Source organism: Passer domesticus, chromosome 21 (genome assembly GCF_036417665.1).
Source record: "Passer domesticus isolate bPasDom1 chromosome 21, bPasDom1.hap1, whole genome shotgun sequence".
Taxonomy (NCBI): domain Eukaryota; kingdom Metazoa; phylum Chordata; class Aves; order Passeriformes; family Passeridae; genus Passer; species Passer domesticus.
The window spans coordinates 7,109,735-7,127,102 of record NC_087494.1 but is presented as its reverse complement, the minus strand read 5'-3'; the positions used below and the strand labels follow the sequence as shown (position 1 = coordinate 7,127,102).

General features: G+C 49.1%; 2 protein-coding genes across 2 annotated transcripts in view; both read right to left on the bottom strand.

Moving 5' to 3' along the window:
• The window catches only part of LOC135284517 (zinc finger protein 271-like), a 523,404-nt gene that overhangs the window by 28,879 nt on the left and 477,157 nt on the right, over positions 1-17,368 (bottom strand). The window lies entirely within an intron of this gene.
• On the bottom strand, positions 504-17,208 carry LOC135284495 (AF4/FMR2 family member 1-like). The gene is made up of 5 exons (XM_064396027.1): positions 17,144-17,208; positions 7,470-7,590; positions 6,880-7,200; positions 845-889; positions 504-697 (listed from the first exon to the last, which is right to left on the bottom strand). The coding sequence occupies exons 1-5, from the start codon at positions 17,206-17,208 to the stop codon at positions 572-574; spliced, it is 678 nt and encodes a 225-aa protein (XP_064252097.1). The 3' UTR covers positions 504-571.

Sequence of the window (17,368 nt, the reverse complement as noted above, 5' to 3'; positions counted from 1 at the left end):
TCAGGGGGCACTGCTTCCATCTCTAAACTACTGCTCCTCCTCCTACTGCTCTTTATTACTATTACTAATTTTTTAAATGATTATAATTATTTTAGTTATTATCATTATCATCATCATCATTACTACCATATCCTTATTATCTGTAATTTTAAAATAAAGTATGTTGTTGTAATCTGCTCCCTTTATGAAACTGCACTTTCCCTAAGCTGCTGTTGAAGCAGTTGTTCCTTGCTTGCAAAGGCACAGGCTGCATGTAAGACTTGTGCATAAAGCCCCAGTAGTTTAAAAAAACACTAAAGCAGTTCGAAATAATAATTGCCAATACTTCTAAGACAGTTCACAAGAAACAAGAATATTTGTCATTTAGACATATAAAATCAGAGTCTTTCTTTTACTGAAGTTAACAAAAAAACAAACCAAAACCCCCTGGGTATAATGCAGCCCCACACAAGGTGCAGCTTCTGCTGGGTTTCTAACTCTTAACACTGTTTATGGTCAGGGAACTCAGGCAGGTCTCCAGGCAGGCTCCTTCTGCCAGGACTGGACTTCTGCTCAGCAGCAAGATCTCTTGTCATTTATTGGAAGCCCCATAAAAAGTAGGCTGGGTTACCTTTGCCTGCACAGGAAATTTGGAAGTCTCTGTTCTCTCAGGTGACTGAAGGGATGGCAGGAGAGGGGGCAGGGGGCTGCACATTTCCTGCAAAGAGAGGCAGAGAAGCAGCTCTCAGGAGTTTTCCTCAGGGACACAGAGGGAGTTTCACCCTTCCCAGAGTCAGAGGGATCCACCTCCCCATGGATCTGTACAGGCTTTCCCATTGGAGATCTGCTACTGAAGAGTACCCACCTTCAATATTCCTTCAATGGACTGCACAGCAGTGTGCACCATGGGCTGGAACAAGAAAGAGGGAAGCACTGTCAGTTTGTTTGGGGATTTTCCTCATTGATAGCAAACAAGCAAGCACTCAGTCAACATTTCCTGACCAGCAGCTCTAAAAATGTCATGCAAGTCCATCCATCATGAAATGCTAGTAAGGAATAACAGTTTTGTCTGAAGGGCACTGAGGAAAAGAGACCAGGCACAGCAAGAGCTGAAACCACCAGTCACCTCCTGCATGATCAAGGTCTGGCTTCCCTGGCAGTCAGGAAACACCCTTTCCATTGCTGACTTTTTATTCATCTTATTAAGAATGTATGTTTCTGTCGTGTTCTCCGTTTATTGAATATCACTTCCTGTAGTTGCTAGTGTAGCAGCTAAGCTCTGCCTTCAAAGGCTTAGACTGCCTCTGCAAGTGAAAGAGTTGAGCAAAAAGTTTCATTAGTTAAGAAAAACAGTAAGAAAATATAGTTTTCAATTCCAGAGAGATTCCCAGTTCAGTTCTAGAGAAAGAGTAATATTTGTCATTCACCCAAATAATACGGGACTCATTTTTCTGAAATAAACAACAAAACAAAAAAACCCCAACCAAACAAACCCCAAAACCAAACGACTTTGATTGAAATGCAACCCTTGTAAGGTGCAGTTGGTGCTTGGCTTCCAGTTCAGAACACTCTTCCTACTCAGGTAACTTGGGCTGGCTCTAGGCTGGCTCCTCATGCCAAGATTGAGCTTTTGCTTGGCAAAGCACTTGACCATCATCACTTGGCCACCTGCAAAGGCATCCCACTACTTCTTACACACAGCACTTGAACACAGAAAAGGGTTCAGCCTTACAGGCACAGGAGCTTTTCTGAAGGACTAAAGCAGAGACCACAAACTTCACACTAAGCCCAGCTCATGGACCAGCTCTGCAAGGTTGCTTTGATTCTGGTGGCATTTCTGGCACAAGGAAAGCAGCCACACATGGAGCACGTGCAAGATAGAGCAGACTACTCGTCTGTTTTCAGCCAGCTTCAAGGGAGAAATCTTCCTATTTCCTGAGAACAGCAGTGACTGTAAGTTGTCCTCAAATTCTGCTTCTCGCCTCCAGACTTCGTAAACTGCAGAGGAACACAGCTTGACTTGCCCTTTTTATTGTTTGGTTGGGATTGTTTTGACTCTCCTTTTTCAACACACTCCACGGAAGATGTCACGTTCCTGTTCCTTTCTGCACACTGACACTCCCTAATTCTTGGCCCTGCCATGAAGCCTCTGACACATCCCAGTCTGTCAGTGCAGGCAATACCAGGCTCCCGCTGGGGCTGAGGGGCTCCTAAAGACACGAACAAGGAGGTTGGCTTTACAAACAGCTTTGTTCATGTGCTGGGAGAAGAGGTGAAACCTGGCACTGGAGCACAAGAGATACATCTGAGCCTCATTGATGCACTATTTTCAAGGCTTCTCACAGCTCCTTTGGACAGATGCCTTCAAGAGACTGGGGTGATGTAGGAAGCAAAGGATCTGCTTTGGGCAAGAGGAGAAAGAGTTGTTCAGTGTCTCTGTGAAGGCAAAGTGAGTCCCTGCATGGTTATCCCCTGTGGATTAAGTCATTCTGCATTGCATTCTGCTTGTCTGTTCCAGCTGGAAGCCTCTAGGTTTCAGTGCTGCCAGGAAAAGAAGCCATCAAGAAGGAATTCCCAGCTGCAGGTGACATGTGCCTTAGACACTGAATGAGCCAAACTCCTGGCATGGAGGAAATGGCTTTCCTAAGGGATGTCCAGGGATGTGCCAGGAAAAATCCTATTTGGCGTGTGGCTGTTCAGTATAACTGAGGCCAAAGACTTTAATTCCAGTGGTTTTCATAGCAGGAAGAGGGAAGAACAGCAGAGTTTCTTCTGCTCTAGACCTCTTCACTGTCAGGTTCCCTGCAGGGCACGAGTCTCCCCACAGCTCTTGTTTCACCCAAAACAGCAGGGAGGGGTGACCTTTCATCCCAAGGCCCCCTTGATCAGCCTTGCCAAGATCCTTTCTCTGGCTGAATCTTTCTCCTGCATGCAGCACAGCTCACGGGATATTTCCTGAGAGCCAAGGAGCCCAGCCCTGTTGCCCAATCACCTCTCCCATGTTGAACACCCAGCACACAGGCCATAGATGCAGGGCTGCAGCCTCATTGTTTCTTCCTCCTCCTCCCTCTCCAGGCTTCAGCACTGCAGGGCTGTATGATCAAAGACAGGTTCATCTTTCCGAAGAAGTCAAAGGAAGGAAATAAGATATCAACAGAACTGAAACAAGCAGAAAATGAAAGATGGGACTTTTTCCTTACAGAGCCATTGTCCAAAACAACCATGAAGAGAAACCAGTGACTCAGGGGCCAAAGTCAGAGATCCCTGCTGCAGAGGAGGATAATTCAGCATATTCACTCCAAGTTTCATCTCTCAGCTCCTAAATGGACTCCTCCTGGAGTGAAAACTCCAGAAGGGCTAGACAATGATGCCAAAGTATAAGTGGGAACACTGCCTGGTTTAGCACCCGAAGTCCAGGAAGGGTTTATAAAGGAGAAAATCTAGAAAGGAAGCAGAGGGCAAGAAATGTCTGATGCTGCTGCAGAGGTCGCAAGGGGACACCTGAAGAGTGACAGTATTTAAGGTCTCCTGTCCTGACTGCCCGCAGACAGCAGAGAGGGTGAGGCAAGGGGCTGTGGGAGCAGCCTCTACATTTGATTTGCATTCACCTCAGGTGCTGGTACTCTTGGAAGTGCAGAGGCTGAGGAGCTGTGGCACTCCCTGGTGCTCCCTGACTCTGAGCTGCTGGGCTGTGCTGCTGCCACCCTCCTGTGCTGGGACTGGAGAGCTCTGCAAGGCCACCAGGAGACAAAATTAGGAAGCAGCAGTGAGGAAGGTTACTTACTTATTCCATTGACATGGCAGCATTCAAAACTAAAACTGAGCCCTGTGTTTGGCCACTCAGAGCAGAGGGATGAAGGCCAGAGGAATACATTGCCATGCTCCAAAAATAAAGCATATATGAAAAACCACTCTGGGAATAATAAAACCTCCAACACCCACCCAGCCAGACAAGAATGTAAACAGATTTCACTGCTACATTGTGAAGCTGCATTCAGCCAACTCAAGTTGATAAAAACTACCAAAATGGCCCAGTGCCTTTCTGAAAGCCCCAACCCCCAAAAGAAACACTTCCAATAGAGGGTAACAAATTTCAGGATGGATTCTTCGTCAATACAAAACCAGAGGATCTACAGACACACTGGGGGTCAGGAGGAGAATAGAATGGAGCACCAGGGGAAATACAAGTCGGGTTCTTAGGCCAACTCCAGCAAGCCTGGATTGTTCATTTCTAATGGCACCCTTCCTGAAACCCTCACAAGAATGAAACCAACTTTCAACAGCAGCCCTGAGCAGCATCAAACCAAAGGCTGCAGCTTCAAGGGAAACCAGGAAGCCCTTCCCTCTCCCCCTCAAATGAAAAGTGGTTTGTTTGTTCTAGAGGGTAGTATGGGAACACAACTGTACCTTGGAGGAGCCACTGAAGAAGATGGCTTTTCCACAACCTGTTTTGGTCACAAAAACAGAGAGGAGAGGAGGAAGCAAGGTTAGCTGAGGGAACTAAGCCCAGTGCAACAAGTGGGGATGATTTCAAGGCATGTCTGTGTGCCTGGCGTAGGCACCACCTAAAAGCCACTTGGTCAGCAGCACTCTCAGCACTCCCACTTCTGGCTAACACTCTCAGATAATGCTTGTGCTGACAATCAAGATAAAATGGGCTTTGTGCTTCCACACAAATGACATGCTTCAAGTGTTCCAGAAAAACATCACATTGCAGATCACAACTGATACACAAGTAGGAGTCCCTGAACCATTTTCCATTCCTCTGCCTCCTCTGGCTCAAACGTGTTACAGCTCTACCCATACAGAGCCTACTGAAAACAATGGAAAAGAGGCAAGAGAAGTTTGCTGCCACATTGGCCCACTCAGAAACACTCTGAGACACAATGGCATCTGGTTCTCAGGAACGCATGGGGCTGGATGCCCTTTGTTTCCCAAATGGAAATTTGGAAGCCCAGACACGAGGCAGCAGGTCCAGAGCCTTTGGACAAGGGGAGCTCATGAAAGGCAGTCCCCAGCTTGAGGGAGGAGCAGCTCTGGCTGCCTGGCATGAGTTGTCAGTCTGGTCCTTGAACTGCTCTAGGCAGCGTTACGCTCACAGACTGAGAGGAAGGCTGATCTTACAACTCCAGCTTTTATCCCTACTTCTCCTCAGCCCAGCCCAAAACACACTTTCAGGGAGGGCAACGTCTGCTGTGTCAGCAGGAGCTGAACAATGTATTTTTTCCCCAACCATTTCTTTCATGTATGCAGAACATGAGCAAATACAGAGATCTATTATGGAAGAGACCAAACTTCAACGTTTTTGCAGTGGATGGCACATCAATGGGCTTCTTTTTCTGAAACAAGAATGAGGGAGGCAGGAGGAGTTTGTTTGGCTTTTTTACTAATTGACCTGGACACAGCAGCATTTGGTTACCAACAATTCTAGAAATGACATGCAATTCCATTCATAATCCAGTGCTACTAAGGATCAAAAGGCCCATCTGAAGGGGAATTGAGAATGGAGGCCAAGCGGAAAAGCAGCTGAAATTCCCAAAGTCATCTCTTCTGCCACTGAGGAAAAGAGGAAATCCCTTTGGAACCTGGCAGGCTGGAAATATTCTTTCCATTTGAAAACTACTGCTGCTGCTACTACTACTACTACTACTACTACTACTACTACTACTGCTGCTGCTGCTGCTGCTATTTATCATTACTGTGATTATGATGATGTAAGTATGTCTGTGAAGTCTTCTCCCTTTATGGAATTCTACTATTATACTATCAAGCAACACACTTTGTCTTCAAAGGCACAGGCTGCCTCAGCATTTAAAAAGTTCTGCAAGAAGCTTCCTTAGTTAAAAGAAAAACAGCCAGAAATAATAGATCCCAATTCTTCTAAGCCATTTCTAGAGAAAGGGGAATATTTCTTATTCACCCAAACAAAAGGAGACTCCTTATTCTTCTGAAGGCAACAGCAGTCTGGACAAAACACTGACTTCTCATGTTGCTGGAATGATGCCCCACAGTTTATGCAAGTTCTGGCTGACTTTAGGCATCCACTTGTTGCCCCTGCAGGATTTGCAAATCCCCGACTACCATTTCTCACTCTCCCCTTGCTTGGCAAAGGGATGGATTTAGCAGCCAAATTTGGAGCAGTGGAGGTTCTCCAGGGGTTCTCAGAGACACACTATGGAGAGAAGTTGGCTTTGGGCTACTCCAAAGAGCTGAGTCCACGTCCAGCTGATGGCAGAAGCTGGCAGGGACTCCAGCCCTCCCTCAGAAACACTTGGTCTGAGAGAAAAACACTCCTTCCCCTCCCTCACTGCACTCTCCAAGGAAGATGCAGCATCCCTGCTCCTTTCTTCACACTCCCTCAACTGGGCTTGCAAGCAGCAAGGAAAAACACTGCCCATTGCTGGGAGCCTCAGGGCTGATTGCAGCACTCTGCACTTTCAAGGGTTGGAGATCCACACTGCTGCTTCATCTTTTTGGCATGAAGCATGGCTCCTGCAGAAGGCAAGGCCCTGCAGTGCTCTACTTCTCTCAGCTGCCTCCCGTTTTCCACAAGATGTTGTCTCGAGTCCTTTGCAGCTGATCAACAGCATTTTTCAGGAAAAGCTTGCTGCAGCCTCCAGCTTTTCCTTCTCATTCCAAGGGCCAAACACAATTTGAAAACCATCTCCATGGCCATCCTACACCAACTGCTGTGCTTCAGCACTGTGGGCTCCTACATTCCATAGGGCACAGCAACATCCCAGTGCTGATGGATCAGCCTGGCAAAACCCTAAATTGCACCTGGCAACCAAGTGCCTTTGACCTCTGGAGAGGCTGAGCCATGAACCAGGCAGGGCCTGTGTGCTGCTCCCTTGGCCTTGAGGGACTCCAGCAACAGAGGACCCCAACAATTGAACTCACCTTGACAGGCTCAAGAAAGATTTCAGATTGTGGAGCTTTGGCTTCTGACCTCCCATTTGAGAGACCTTCATTGCTGGCACCGTAGCTCTGCTCAGGCTTAGGTCTGGTGCTCAGTGATTCTGGTGAGGATTCTCTCCATATGTCCTCACATGGATTTGTCTTACTGGAGGCCGGCCTGTGACTGGAGGCCTGTAAGTTGGATTGAGGTTTTTTTGGGATCCATCTGGGATTCAGAGGGGACTCATGGCTCAGGAGCACCTTGGAGTCCTCGTCGCCCAGCAGGTTCTTGATGCGCCTTGACAGCTCATCTTCTTTATCTGTCTGCAGCACAAGAACAGAGAGGGGGAAATGTCAGAAACAGCCCAAGCAAGAGATCCAGCTCAGCAAGAGACATTGCTCAGCATCTTCATGGAATCTCCATGCATCCCCACAAGGGCAGTTAGGCAAGCTCAGTGCAGCAGATGGGAAGACGTCGTGTTTGCAGGAATCAGGCTCTAGGCTGCTACAGCCCATGCAGAAGGCACAGCTCTCCTCTCCCACCCCAAGCCTCCTTCCTTCTCTCCTTCCAGCCTGCACTCCACTCCCATTACCTTGTAGGGCTTGGCAAAGAGGGGAGTCTTCTCCAAAAATGGATCTTTCTCCTCTGGAGCCACCTGCCTCCTCCGCCTCTCTTGCTCCACAATACGGAGCAAGTCTCTGTTGTTCTTCCACCTTTCACACAGAGACACAGAAAAGAGACTTAACACTCCAGGCCCTGTTTATACTCCCTGCAGAAACAGGGCCTTTCCCACAAGGGCACACGGCCAGCAGCAAAGCAATGTTGAAATCCTCAGCATGCTGACAGTGGACAGATCAGTTCTGTCCACTGTGTGCTGTGCCCCAGAGCCATGAGACACACAGGGGACAGCACAATCCTTCTCAGGGAATGCTACTCCTGATCCCAGCCTCCAAGAAGGCTGGGAAGGGAAGGACTCTCCCCCCATTTCCTTGTGAAAGGCAGAAGCAGTCACTGGGCTGATCAGCACATGAGCTGGCAAATCCACTTGCAATGATTAATGGGAGAAAGCACCAGTCTTGTTCTCCTTCAGACCTCTCACCCCAGTCTCCCCCCTTGCGAGTCAAACAGAATCTTCTGTTCTGAAGGTGTTTCAACTTTCAAGGCTTGAACTTTGCCCACTTTATTAACAACCTTGGAAATTCATTCTCGACTTCAAACATACATTTGGAAAGCTGCTTCCCTAAGAAATCATGGAGCTGCATTTAAAGGCATCCTATCAGCGTAATTAGAAAGGAGTTCTCAGGAATTCAGAAAACACCAGGTCAAATCCCCCTGTTCCTCCTCAGCCACATATCTATGTACTCAATCACAGCTGAGATAACACAAGAAAACGACAATAAAGTGTCCCAGCATGGAAAGCCAGATCCTTTAAACTGTCCCTGGCCTTTGAAAGACTACTGCAAAATGGGGCAAACTCTGGCTCTGATATTTATGGACATCGGGGAAGGAAAAGCATGCAGGCACATTGCATGCAGGTATCTATTTCTACTCTACTGCAAAGTCTTTGTACATACAATTCATAAAGTCTTCTTTGCAAATGAAATTCCCTAGTGTCCCGGGTTGCAAGGGGGGAGCTTTGTCTGCTCCAGCAGTGACATTTACTCCAATACCACACCAATAATCAGCTCCTGAAAGTTTAATCATTCCTAGAGCCGAGGCACAGCTGCCTCATCTCATCCTGAGGGGCCGCCACTTACAATCAACAGGTTTTTCCACTGGATGGCATTCCTAATTCAGAGTCTATGAGTCTGCTGTCTACTGAAATGCCCAGACTTTTTAGATAAGCCTGTAGATCTCCCGGTCTCCCCAGCCCTGGAGACACCTTTGCTGCCCATGTCTGGCCTGCCCTTGAAGGTGTTTGTCCAGATGCTCTTCAAACCCTTTGCAAACCTGAGCTCTGCTGCCACTCAGAACCCTGCACATTTCCCCTAAGGTCAGGGAACACTGGAAGCTTTGGGAACTGCACCTCCAGGCTTTGCACCAACACGCCCAGCACCTGGGAGCCTTGGTGCAGGGAGACTGCACAGTCCCAAGCCCACCATCACCGGGGCGAAAACAGCTCAACACTGCAGCTTTACAAATAGTCCTGTACTTGCTGCAGCTGCTCCTCACTTGATGTGTCACCAGGAAAACCCCAACAACCTGACTGCTCAAAGAAGCAGATGAAACTGAATGGCTGCCCTGAAACATCACCTCAGTCCTCATCATCTTCAAATATCTTTTGACACCAGAAGTAAAAATTCACACAATTCGCCCCCATCCCAAAAAATTGCAACTTGTGCGTTGCTACAGACTGAAACAGGAAAATACTCCTAGGCCAAAAGCATCCCCAACTGCAGAGGGGAGTGCCCTGGCTCCAGCAATAAGAGATTGGCTTCAGAAATTTCAGCAGAGAATCTGTCCTGACCCATGATCATATCCAGGCCTGGGTCTGTAACAGAAGCTCTTAAAATACCAATGTGCTCTGAAGCCACTCTCACTGGCAGGCAATCCTTACTTCATTTCTCCCACTCTGGAATGCTGATTCTTGCATAGCAGGGGGAATTCTTTTTCTAAACCATCACAACATTCATCACAGCACCCGGGAAGCCAAGATTACATCAAATTCATTCCTACCTATTGTCTCTCTTCTGCTTGTCTGTCCGTTCCGTTAGGAAGCCTCAATTGGAGTCAGCTTCTCTGGAAGAGAACAAACAGATATTCACCATCTGCACGGGTTCATGCCTAAAGGGGAGGTCAAGATCTCCAGGGACTTGCTGCACTCAGAGCCTGGAGTGCCCGACTGGGACTCAATCCAGTGCTCCTAAAAAGAAACCATCCAAACACAAGGATGACAATGACAAATAGCTGAGAATGGGAGAACCAAGAGATCCATTTTCCCCTTCCCCCAGCAGGGATGCTGCATTTCAAGTCAGCACTGAACTCCAGATTTGGCCAAGAGCACAACAAACCAGGCCACTGCTACAGCCTCCAGGAAATTTAGTTCCATGTTCAGAACAAAAGTGCCCTAAGAACCCTGCCTGTAGACAACAAAATGGGCCCCACATGAATGGCAGCATTTGTGGGAAGAGGAAGGAAAGAAATGGAGGGTAAAAAAAAGTAATTAAAAGACAGTTCTAGATGAAAAGATAACAATATTCCCTCAACAGATGCAAGAGGGAATCTTGCAATGCAAGATCTCAAAAAGCCACAAAAAGGACTGAAACCATTTACATTTCGATTGGTATTGACTTGCAGTATCTCACACTCTGGAGGGAGCAGAATCATTTCTTGCTGCGGAGGAGGTTACAGGAGCATCCTGTGATGGCTTCTGAACCACCCCACTGGCACAACTGGTGTGAAACAGACACTTGTCCAACCTATCCTTGAATGATTCAAATATTCTGGTGGCCACTGTTCTTATAGACACATGATTACAAATATAGATACAGACAAAGCCACTGTCATTAGAATGGCCTTGAGTCTTCAAACTGAAAAATTATCAGTCAATACCTTTGGCTTCACTTTGGCATGTGGCTGTTTCCACGTGGGCTTTGCAGCCTCCCTCTGGAGTCCCGGCTGTGACCGTTCAACTGCAAGAACGGCCCCTGGCAGCTGCTCCCACTCCCAACGGGGCAATCCCAGGCCCCAGCTGGAGCACCTGCTGCAGGCAGTGCCCAGGAAAAGCCCAGAGTTCCCCCTGGCACCCATCTGCTGCCTCTGCCCTCAAGCCTCTCCCTCTCCGTGCTGGCACCTTTTGGCAGCACGTGGGGCAGAAGCCAGGGGCCTTTGGGCTTCCCCTGTCACCCTCCTTCCCCAGGGATTGCCTGGCTCTCCTGCTCTTCAGAGACACTTAGCATTCAAGCTGAATCTGCAGCAGCAAGCCCTCCTGCAACCTTGTCCTCTGCACTTGCAAGGGATTTGTCCCGCTGCAAGCTGGAGGAGAATAATGCTAAATATTTGCATCCAGAAGGCCTTGAAGGCCATTTGGCTGGTCAGTGACTCTTTCCCAGCAAAGTGCTGTCAGCTGGCAGAGACAGGAGCAAGAGCCTGGCTTTGAAGCTGTTCCTGCTGGTGCTCAGCGCTGGAATGCAGCAGAGACAGCCGCGGCTGCTGTGTTCGCCCCCTGGCAGCAGAGCGCAGAATTACCTGGCACAAGCCTGCGGGCTTGCGGGCGAGGAATGTCTCCCGAGCGGCAGGAAAGGCGCTGGAACAGGCTTTCAGGCCGAGCAGCACTCCCCGAGTGGAGCTGCGCTCGCTCCGCGCTGCTGCAGCCCGCGGGCGCTGCCCACAGGCGGCTCTGCCCTTGGCAGGGCCCGGGTGCCGGCGGAACGTGCCCGGCCCGGCCGGGCGGTGTCCCGGTGCCACGGGGGCTCAGCGGGCACGGAACCCTGCTGCAGCCTGCCCGCAGCCCCGGCTGCACTGCGGGAACCCAGGCCTGCCAGGCAGCAGCACACGGGCTCTCCCCACGGCGGGGCCAGCAGGGCCCTGTGCCACCGAGCCCCCGGGCCCTGCCGGCACCGAGGGAGCCCTCAGGGACCTGAGGTGACAAAGGCTCTCCTCACAGACAGGACACCTATTGCCAGCCTCTGTCCCACCTAACCCAATGGCTCCATGTGACCTTCTGCACCCTGTGGAAATAAAAGCACAGCTTTCATTCCACTTCACATTTCTTTTGTTTTTATTACAAAATTGTCTACTTCATCCTCTTTAAATGTACAGTTTGGTTTTTAAGCACATAAAAGCCCATGCCTCATTTTCCCCTTCCTAATGCTGGATTTCCAGGCCATAAGGTATTCTACTTAAGAACTGAAGTAAAGGAGGCTTCTAGCTGTTGCATTTCTGTGGGCAGAGGAGTGTCCTGAGGAGCTCTGGCCACTTGGCTCTTGTGAGGAGGCTCCCTTGGCTCGCTGTGCTGCTGTGAGGAATTGCTGCTGATGGACCGCTCCTGCTTCTTGCCCTGCTCCTATCCATCCCCACAGGCAATTTCCCTGAGACTCTCTTGTGGCACTGTGGTCTCTTCTCTGGCTGCAATCTGGGCTGTTCTTTTTTTCTTTCCTTCATAACTATTTTATCCCAGCGGCATTACTACCATCATTGATGGCCTTCATCACAGCCAGTAGTGTACCCACATCTTGGTGTTATTTTTAAAGGAACTATTTCATTTCTGCTGAAGAAAAGAAAAGAGACAAATGCCTGAAAGCAATCACATAAGGCCATGTTTTAAAATGATGGAAAGCAGTATTTAAATAAATTCATTTTATTCCATGATTACCTGTTTCTTCATCTAATTTGATTAATTCAGGCAGTTTGATGCTCTGATATGAAAAATCTCTTCCTTTATTCTGCTGCTCTCTACATTTGAACACCACTGTGAGAGTGTTTGGCATCCTTTAGGATCTATCCTCGTGGATCCCTTCCAGCTCAGAATATTCTATGATTTTGTACCAATCTCCCAGTACTTGGCACTGCTGCGGGTGCATCTGGAATGGTGGGCTCAGGTTTGGGACCACACTGTGAGGCTGGGGCACGTGCAGAGATGGCACTGGAGCTGGTGAGGGGCAGCTGAGGGAGCCGGGCATGTTCAGCCTGGAGCAAAGGAGGCTCGGGAGGCAGCTGCGGGAGGCTGCAGCTGCTGCAAGAGGCTGCTGCTGTTCTCCCTGGCAGCCTGAGGGCAGCTGCAGCCCCCAGGCTCAGAAGGGCTGAGCAGCTTTGCCAAGAGCTCCCTGCCACATCCTCTGTGGGAATCCTCAGAGTCAGAGGGGTTTGGGAAAGCTGCAAAAGGCAGGCCTGAGAGACAGCAGAACTGTGATTAGAGCTAAGTGGTAGCCCTAAGGTTTGTCAGCAGAAAAGTAATGTTAGAAGTAGAAAAGTAAGGAGAAATAGAACAGTGGTCAGTGTATTAATGCTTGGCTAGAAGAACTCCCTAAGCTACAGAAAAGTATATCTAGAAAGAGATTAGGAAGTTCTAAGCTTAATACTGGAGCTCTGTGCATTGCATTTTAAGGCTTACAAGGAGGTATTGTATTCAAAATCAGCAAGCATTATTTTAAACAAAGGTACATGTTTTTCTAGCGGTTGGATAGAGCTACTGTCAATATGCTTTTGCTTTGTGTGATTGGCCAAAAAAACCTTGGAGTTGTAACACTGAGTTCTCGGTCTGCTGTCAGGGACATGAGCTGCTGCAATCTTCCCATTGTCATAACCATGTAATGAGACTTATGCTGGCAAATAAACAGCTCGAGGTGTGTTCCACAGCAGTCCCATCCTGTTGGTGATTTGTACATAGACCCCCAGCAGGCAATATTCCCAAGGGGGCCGGAGGACAGGGGCTGCTGCCATCCTTTTGGGTAGAACGGGGTTCAGGGTGCCCTGGAAGAGGCTGGCGGATCCCAGGGCTCAGGCAGGCAAACCGGGTGCCACTGGTGCCACTCAGCGTGAGGGAATTGTGCGTGGCCAAAGGGGGAAAGCTGCCAGTGGCGTCTGGCTCTGGGCAAGGCCTGTGGCCAACATGGAGCTGGGAAAGGGGCCAGGGACAGCTATCCTGGGCCTGGAGCTCTGCCAGCCTGGGGCTGAGGGCACCTGGGTGACACCAAATCCTGCCTGGCACATGGCATGTGTGAGAGACAGTCTGGAGTTCCCTTCCTTTGCCTCACAACCGTCTGTGAGAGTCTGTCCGAAACTTCCCTCATTTTTTGCCTCTCGATCGTCATGAAAGCCAAGACCACCGGGGAAAGATCCTGTTCTGAAAATCCAGGTCTGTCCGGTCCACCAAGCCAGATTATTGCCCACAGGTGTGTTTGCTCAACTCATGGAACACTGCACCCAAGAAGGGGTGCAGTGCACCCAAGAAGGGGCAGTGTGCTCTCCTTCGCCTGCATCACCTAGCAACGCTAGTGCTGGAATTTCTCCACCCTTCTGACTTGCCTGGACTTTCTCTCTGGAATGACCTTCCCAGAGATCACCACTAAAAGACCCTCCATTCTCCGTACATCATCCACCGTGACAGATGGACTGAGATGGGAGAGGTTTCTCCCTCAAGGACTGAGACATGCGACCCCTACGTGGAAAAGCTCCCCTCTTCTTCCCAAAAGGATTGAGAGTGAAATCCCCACCATAGGGTGAGGAAAGGCGTGCGTGGGGACCGGAGCAAGTTTTGCAAGCGACCACTGGACTGAGAAGACAATGGTTCCTGCCTACGACATCTGCTGCTGACGACACCTGCTCCTGATGGACTACTGATGGACTCCTTGTACCCTTTATCAATAGACTATTTTGAAATGGGTCCCCTTCCCCCATTTCAAAAGGACTATAAAAAAGGGTTAGAACTGACTGATACCTTTGAGATCTCCCCTGACGTGAAGACAACTGTTGCCATGATATTTTAGTGAAAAAAACCTCTGCTAGGATTTTCCCTGTCCTGAGGAGCTGAGAGCCTCAGGAAAGAAATGTAAAGAATAACTATCTGCTGCTGTGGAATGCCACAGGTGCATCTTCCATTGGTCCATGTGGATTGTTTTAAATCAGTGACCAATCACAGCCACCTGTGCCAAGGCTGTGAGCAGTCACAGGATTTTTGTTATTCATTCCTATTCTATACTTGTCTTTGTAGCTTTCTGATCTCTTCTCTCTGTTCTTTTAGTATAGTTGTAATGTAGTATTTTAGTATAATGTATAACATAATAAATCAGCCTTCTGATGAAAATGGAGTCAAGCCTCGTGTCCTCACACAAGGGGTTCTTGCCGAAACAAGAAGGAAGAATGAACTAGGCATTCTGGAGTGGCTGCCAACCACAATACCCTTGAACCCAGAGGCGGAAGAACACCGATGGAAAAGAATAAGACACCTTCTTAGTCAGTGGGAATGGCCTGAAAGGGGGGGGGTGGTGGGGCAGATTGGGTGGCCAGCTGATCCAGTTGACACCCCCTCTCTTGTGGCCATAGCAAGAGCTGGGTGGGATGGCCCTGGCAGAAAGGTCTCCTAGGATTCCCACAGATCCAGGCTCTGACCGTGGCTCTGTTCCTCTCCCTTCCAGCCCTTCAAGCCCTGAGGAGAGATGACAGCCCTTCCCAGGCAAACATAGTAATTCAACAGATAGTCAGTGGGAGAGCTGCAGAACTGGCTCAGAAGAACCAGCGTTTGTGGAAGACCTGCAAATGCCATGGAAGATGAGACTGCCTTGAGACCAGAAGAGACCAGCTGGAGCTCCAGGCACAGTTCGTGATTGGCACAGCTGAGCCTGTGGGAAATTTGCATGGCTTCAGCCCTCTCCCTGCTTATAGATAGCTCCCTCCCTCCAGCCCTCAGACTTTGCCCATCCCTTCTTTTTCCCTCCATTCTCCCTCCCTGTTCATGGCTCTTTCCCTCTAGTCCTCAGATCCCGCCCTTCCTCTTTTCCCCCTCCCAGCTCATTCCTTTGCTTCCCCTGCCATTACTAAACAGTTTGGCTCCTTCACTTTGCCTGCATCCCTGTGGAGCTGCAGCAGAACAAATCCGGGGCCCTGGGACACACAGGCCCCTGCTGCTGTTCTCTGCCACGCCGTGTTTTGTGCACAGAGCCAGAGGAACGAGGGCAGCTCAGTCTGGCACTGTCCCTGTGCTGAAGGTGCAGTTCCACAACCCTGTGCAGGTACAGATCCTGCTGAGCACACGGAAGGCCAGCAGTGGCACAAGGAGCCCGTGTGTCAGGAGCCAAGTCGTGTCTAAGGCCCTGCCACATTTGATCCGCTGTTGAGCACGTCAGCAAGATAATGAAGAACAGACAGTGAAGGAAACCTTATGGTTGAACTGGTGGGAATGTGACCCTTGAGAGAAACAATGGATTGGTCAGTTGATGGGAAGTTAACCTGTGAAAGAGGAACAGCATACAGTGGAGCTGTGGTTGGCATGGAGGTGGTATCAGAAGCCATTGCGGCCTCATCTGATGCACTGGCCAAGCGTGAGATGACGTCCTAAGTGGAAAAACTGCAGAGGAGGAGATGTCAGGCCTGGTTCTGGTGTGGAGGGATGAAAAGGCCAAAATGCACGCCCTGTTGATGCAGGGGATGCCCTGAAGGTGGGTGGCCTGCCTGCCCCTCCCACTGCAGCACCACGCTGAGATCCCCTGAGAGCTGCCCAGTGCTCCTTGCTCCTCTCTGCTGACACGTGAGCCTTTGTCTGGGTTCGGGGTGGCCCTGGCTGTGTGAGGGGGGCTATGTGGGCACGAGACAGCCGGTCCTGTCCCGCTGGGTCCCAGCAGTGCCTGGCAGCTGTCCTGCATCCACGTCAGGATGCTGGCCAAGAGCGGCCCTGGAAGCTGAGGCACAGGTCAGGGCCCATGGTGTTCCCTCAGGATACAGCAGTCCCGAGAGGTCTCCCTAATTCAAAGAAATCTGCAGACAAATGCACTGTCCACCAAAAGCCCTTTTATTGAGCTGACGGGAGGACAGGGATCTGCACCCCACCAAAATGCTTCTCTGCCATGTATAAATTTCAGTGGGTTGATGTAGGAATTGTATCAAAAATACCATCCATCTTTACCCTGCTGAGGTGATTGCATAGGCAGGGGGTTAGAAATACATTCTGTCAGATTCCTGTACTTGAAGCTGATGTCCAGGCGCTGGCCAGAGCGGTCTCCATGCCCTAAAGCAGCAATTCTTCCTCATGCCTTCTCTGCACAGGGCTCATTACCTACTTGCCCTTCCTTCTTCTGCTAGAATGTGTCTAAAGCTTTTTTCAAGTCCCTCTCCTGTCAAGTTAGACCTGCCAGGTTTTTCTTATGCTAACTGCTGCTAAGTACTTACCTGTGTCTGTGCTAAGTACTTGTTTGCTTATGTGAATTGCTTGTGCTTGTGTCAAACAAAGGCCTTGTTTCATCCTCTCCTTCTCTTTATCCTGATGCACATTCTTTTGCAAGATTCCCTCCACAGTCCACAGGACATATGTACTGTTATGCTGCTCTTTTAATTTTCTACCACATCCATAGGTTCATGATGGTTAAGAGGAGGGTTAATTTTTTTTTTTTTTTATATTAGACCTGGTTTGCTGAGGAAGCTAAAATTCGGAGGAGCTGTTGTTGATTGCAGATTTGTCCATCACAAGAAGACATCTGACTCATGATGTTCTCTTTATTTCTCTATTTTGGTGATGATTTTGGTAACTTCTTTGATACCAATTTGAGTGTCCATAAGGCTCTGTGAGATGCATTTTTGACTTCTGCCACTGGCCATTCTATATTACGCTGGTACAGCATTTGTTTTAGAACATCAATGTTCCTTCCAGTTCGGAATTTTGGGTGCTTCATGATACACATCGTACGCATTCTGCATAAGCTCAAGAGAAGTTATTGTGTGGTGCAGCTCAAGTCACATCCACTTTTGGTTGTGAATTACAAATAGAGAAGTCAGTACTATTAGCAGTTTCATTTAAAGAATCTGTTGTAATAGTTGTGCAAGCAGATCTCACCCAGGCAC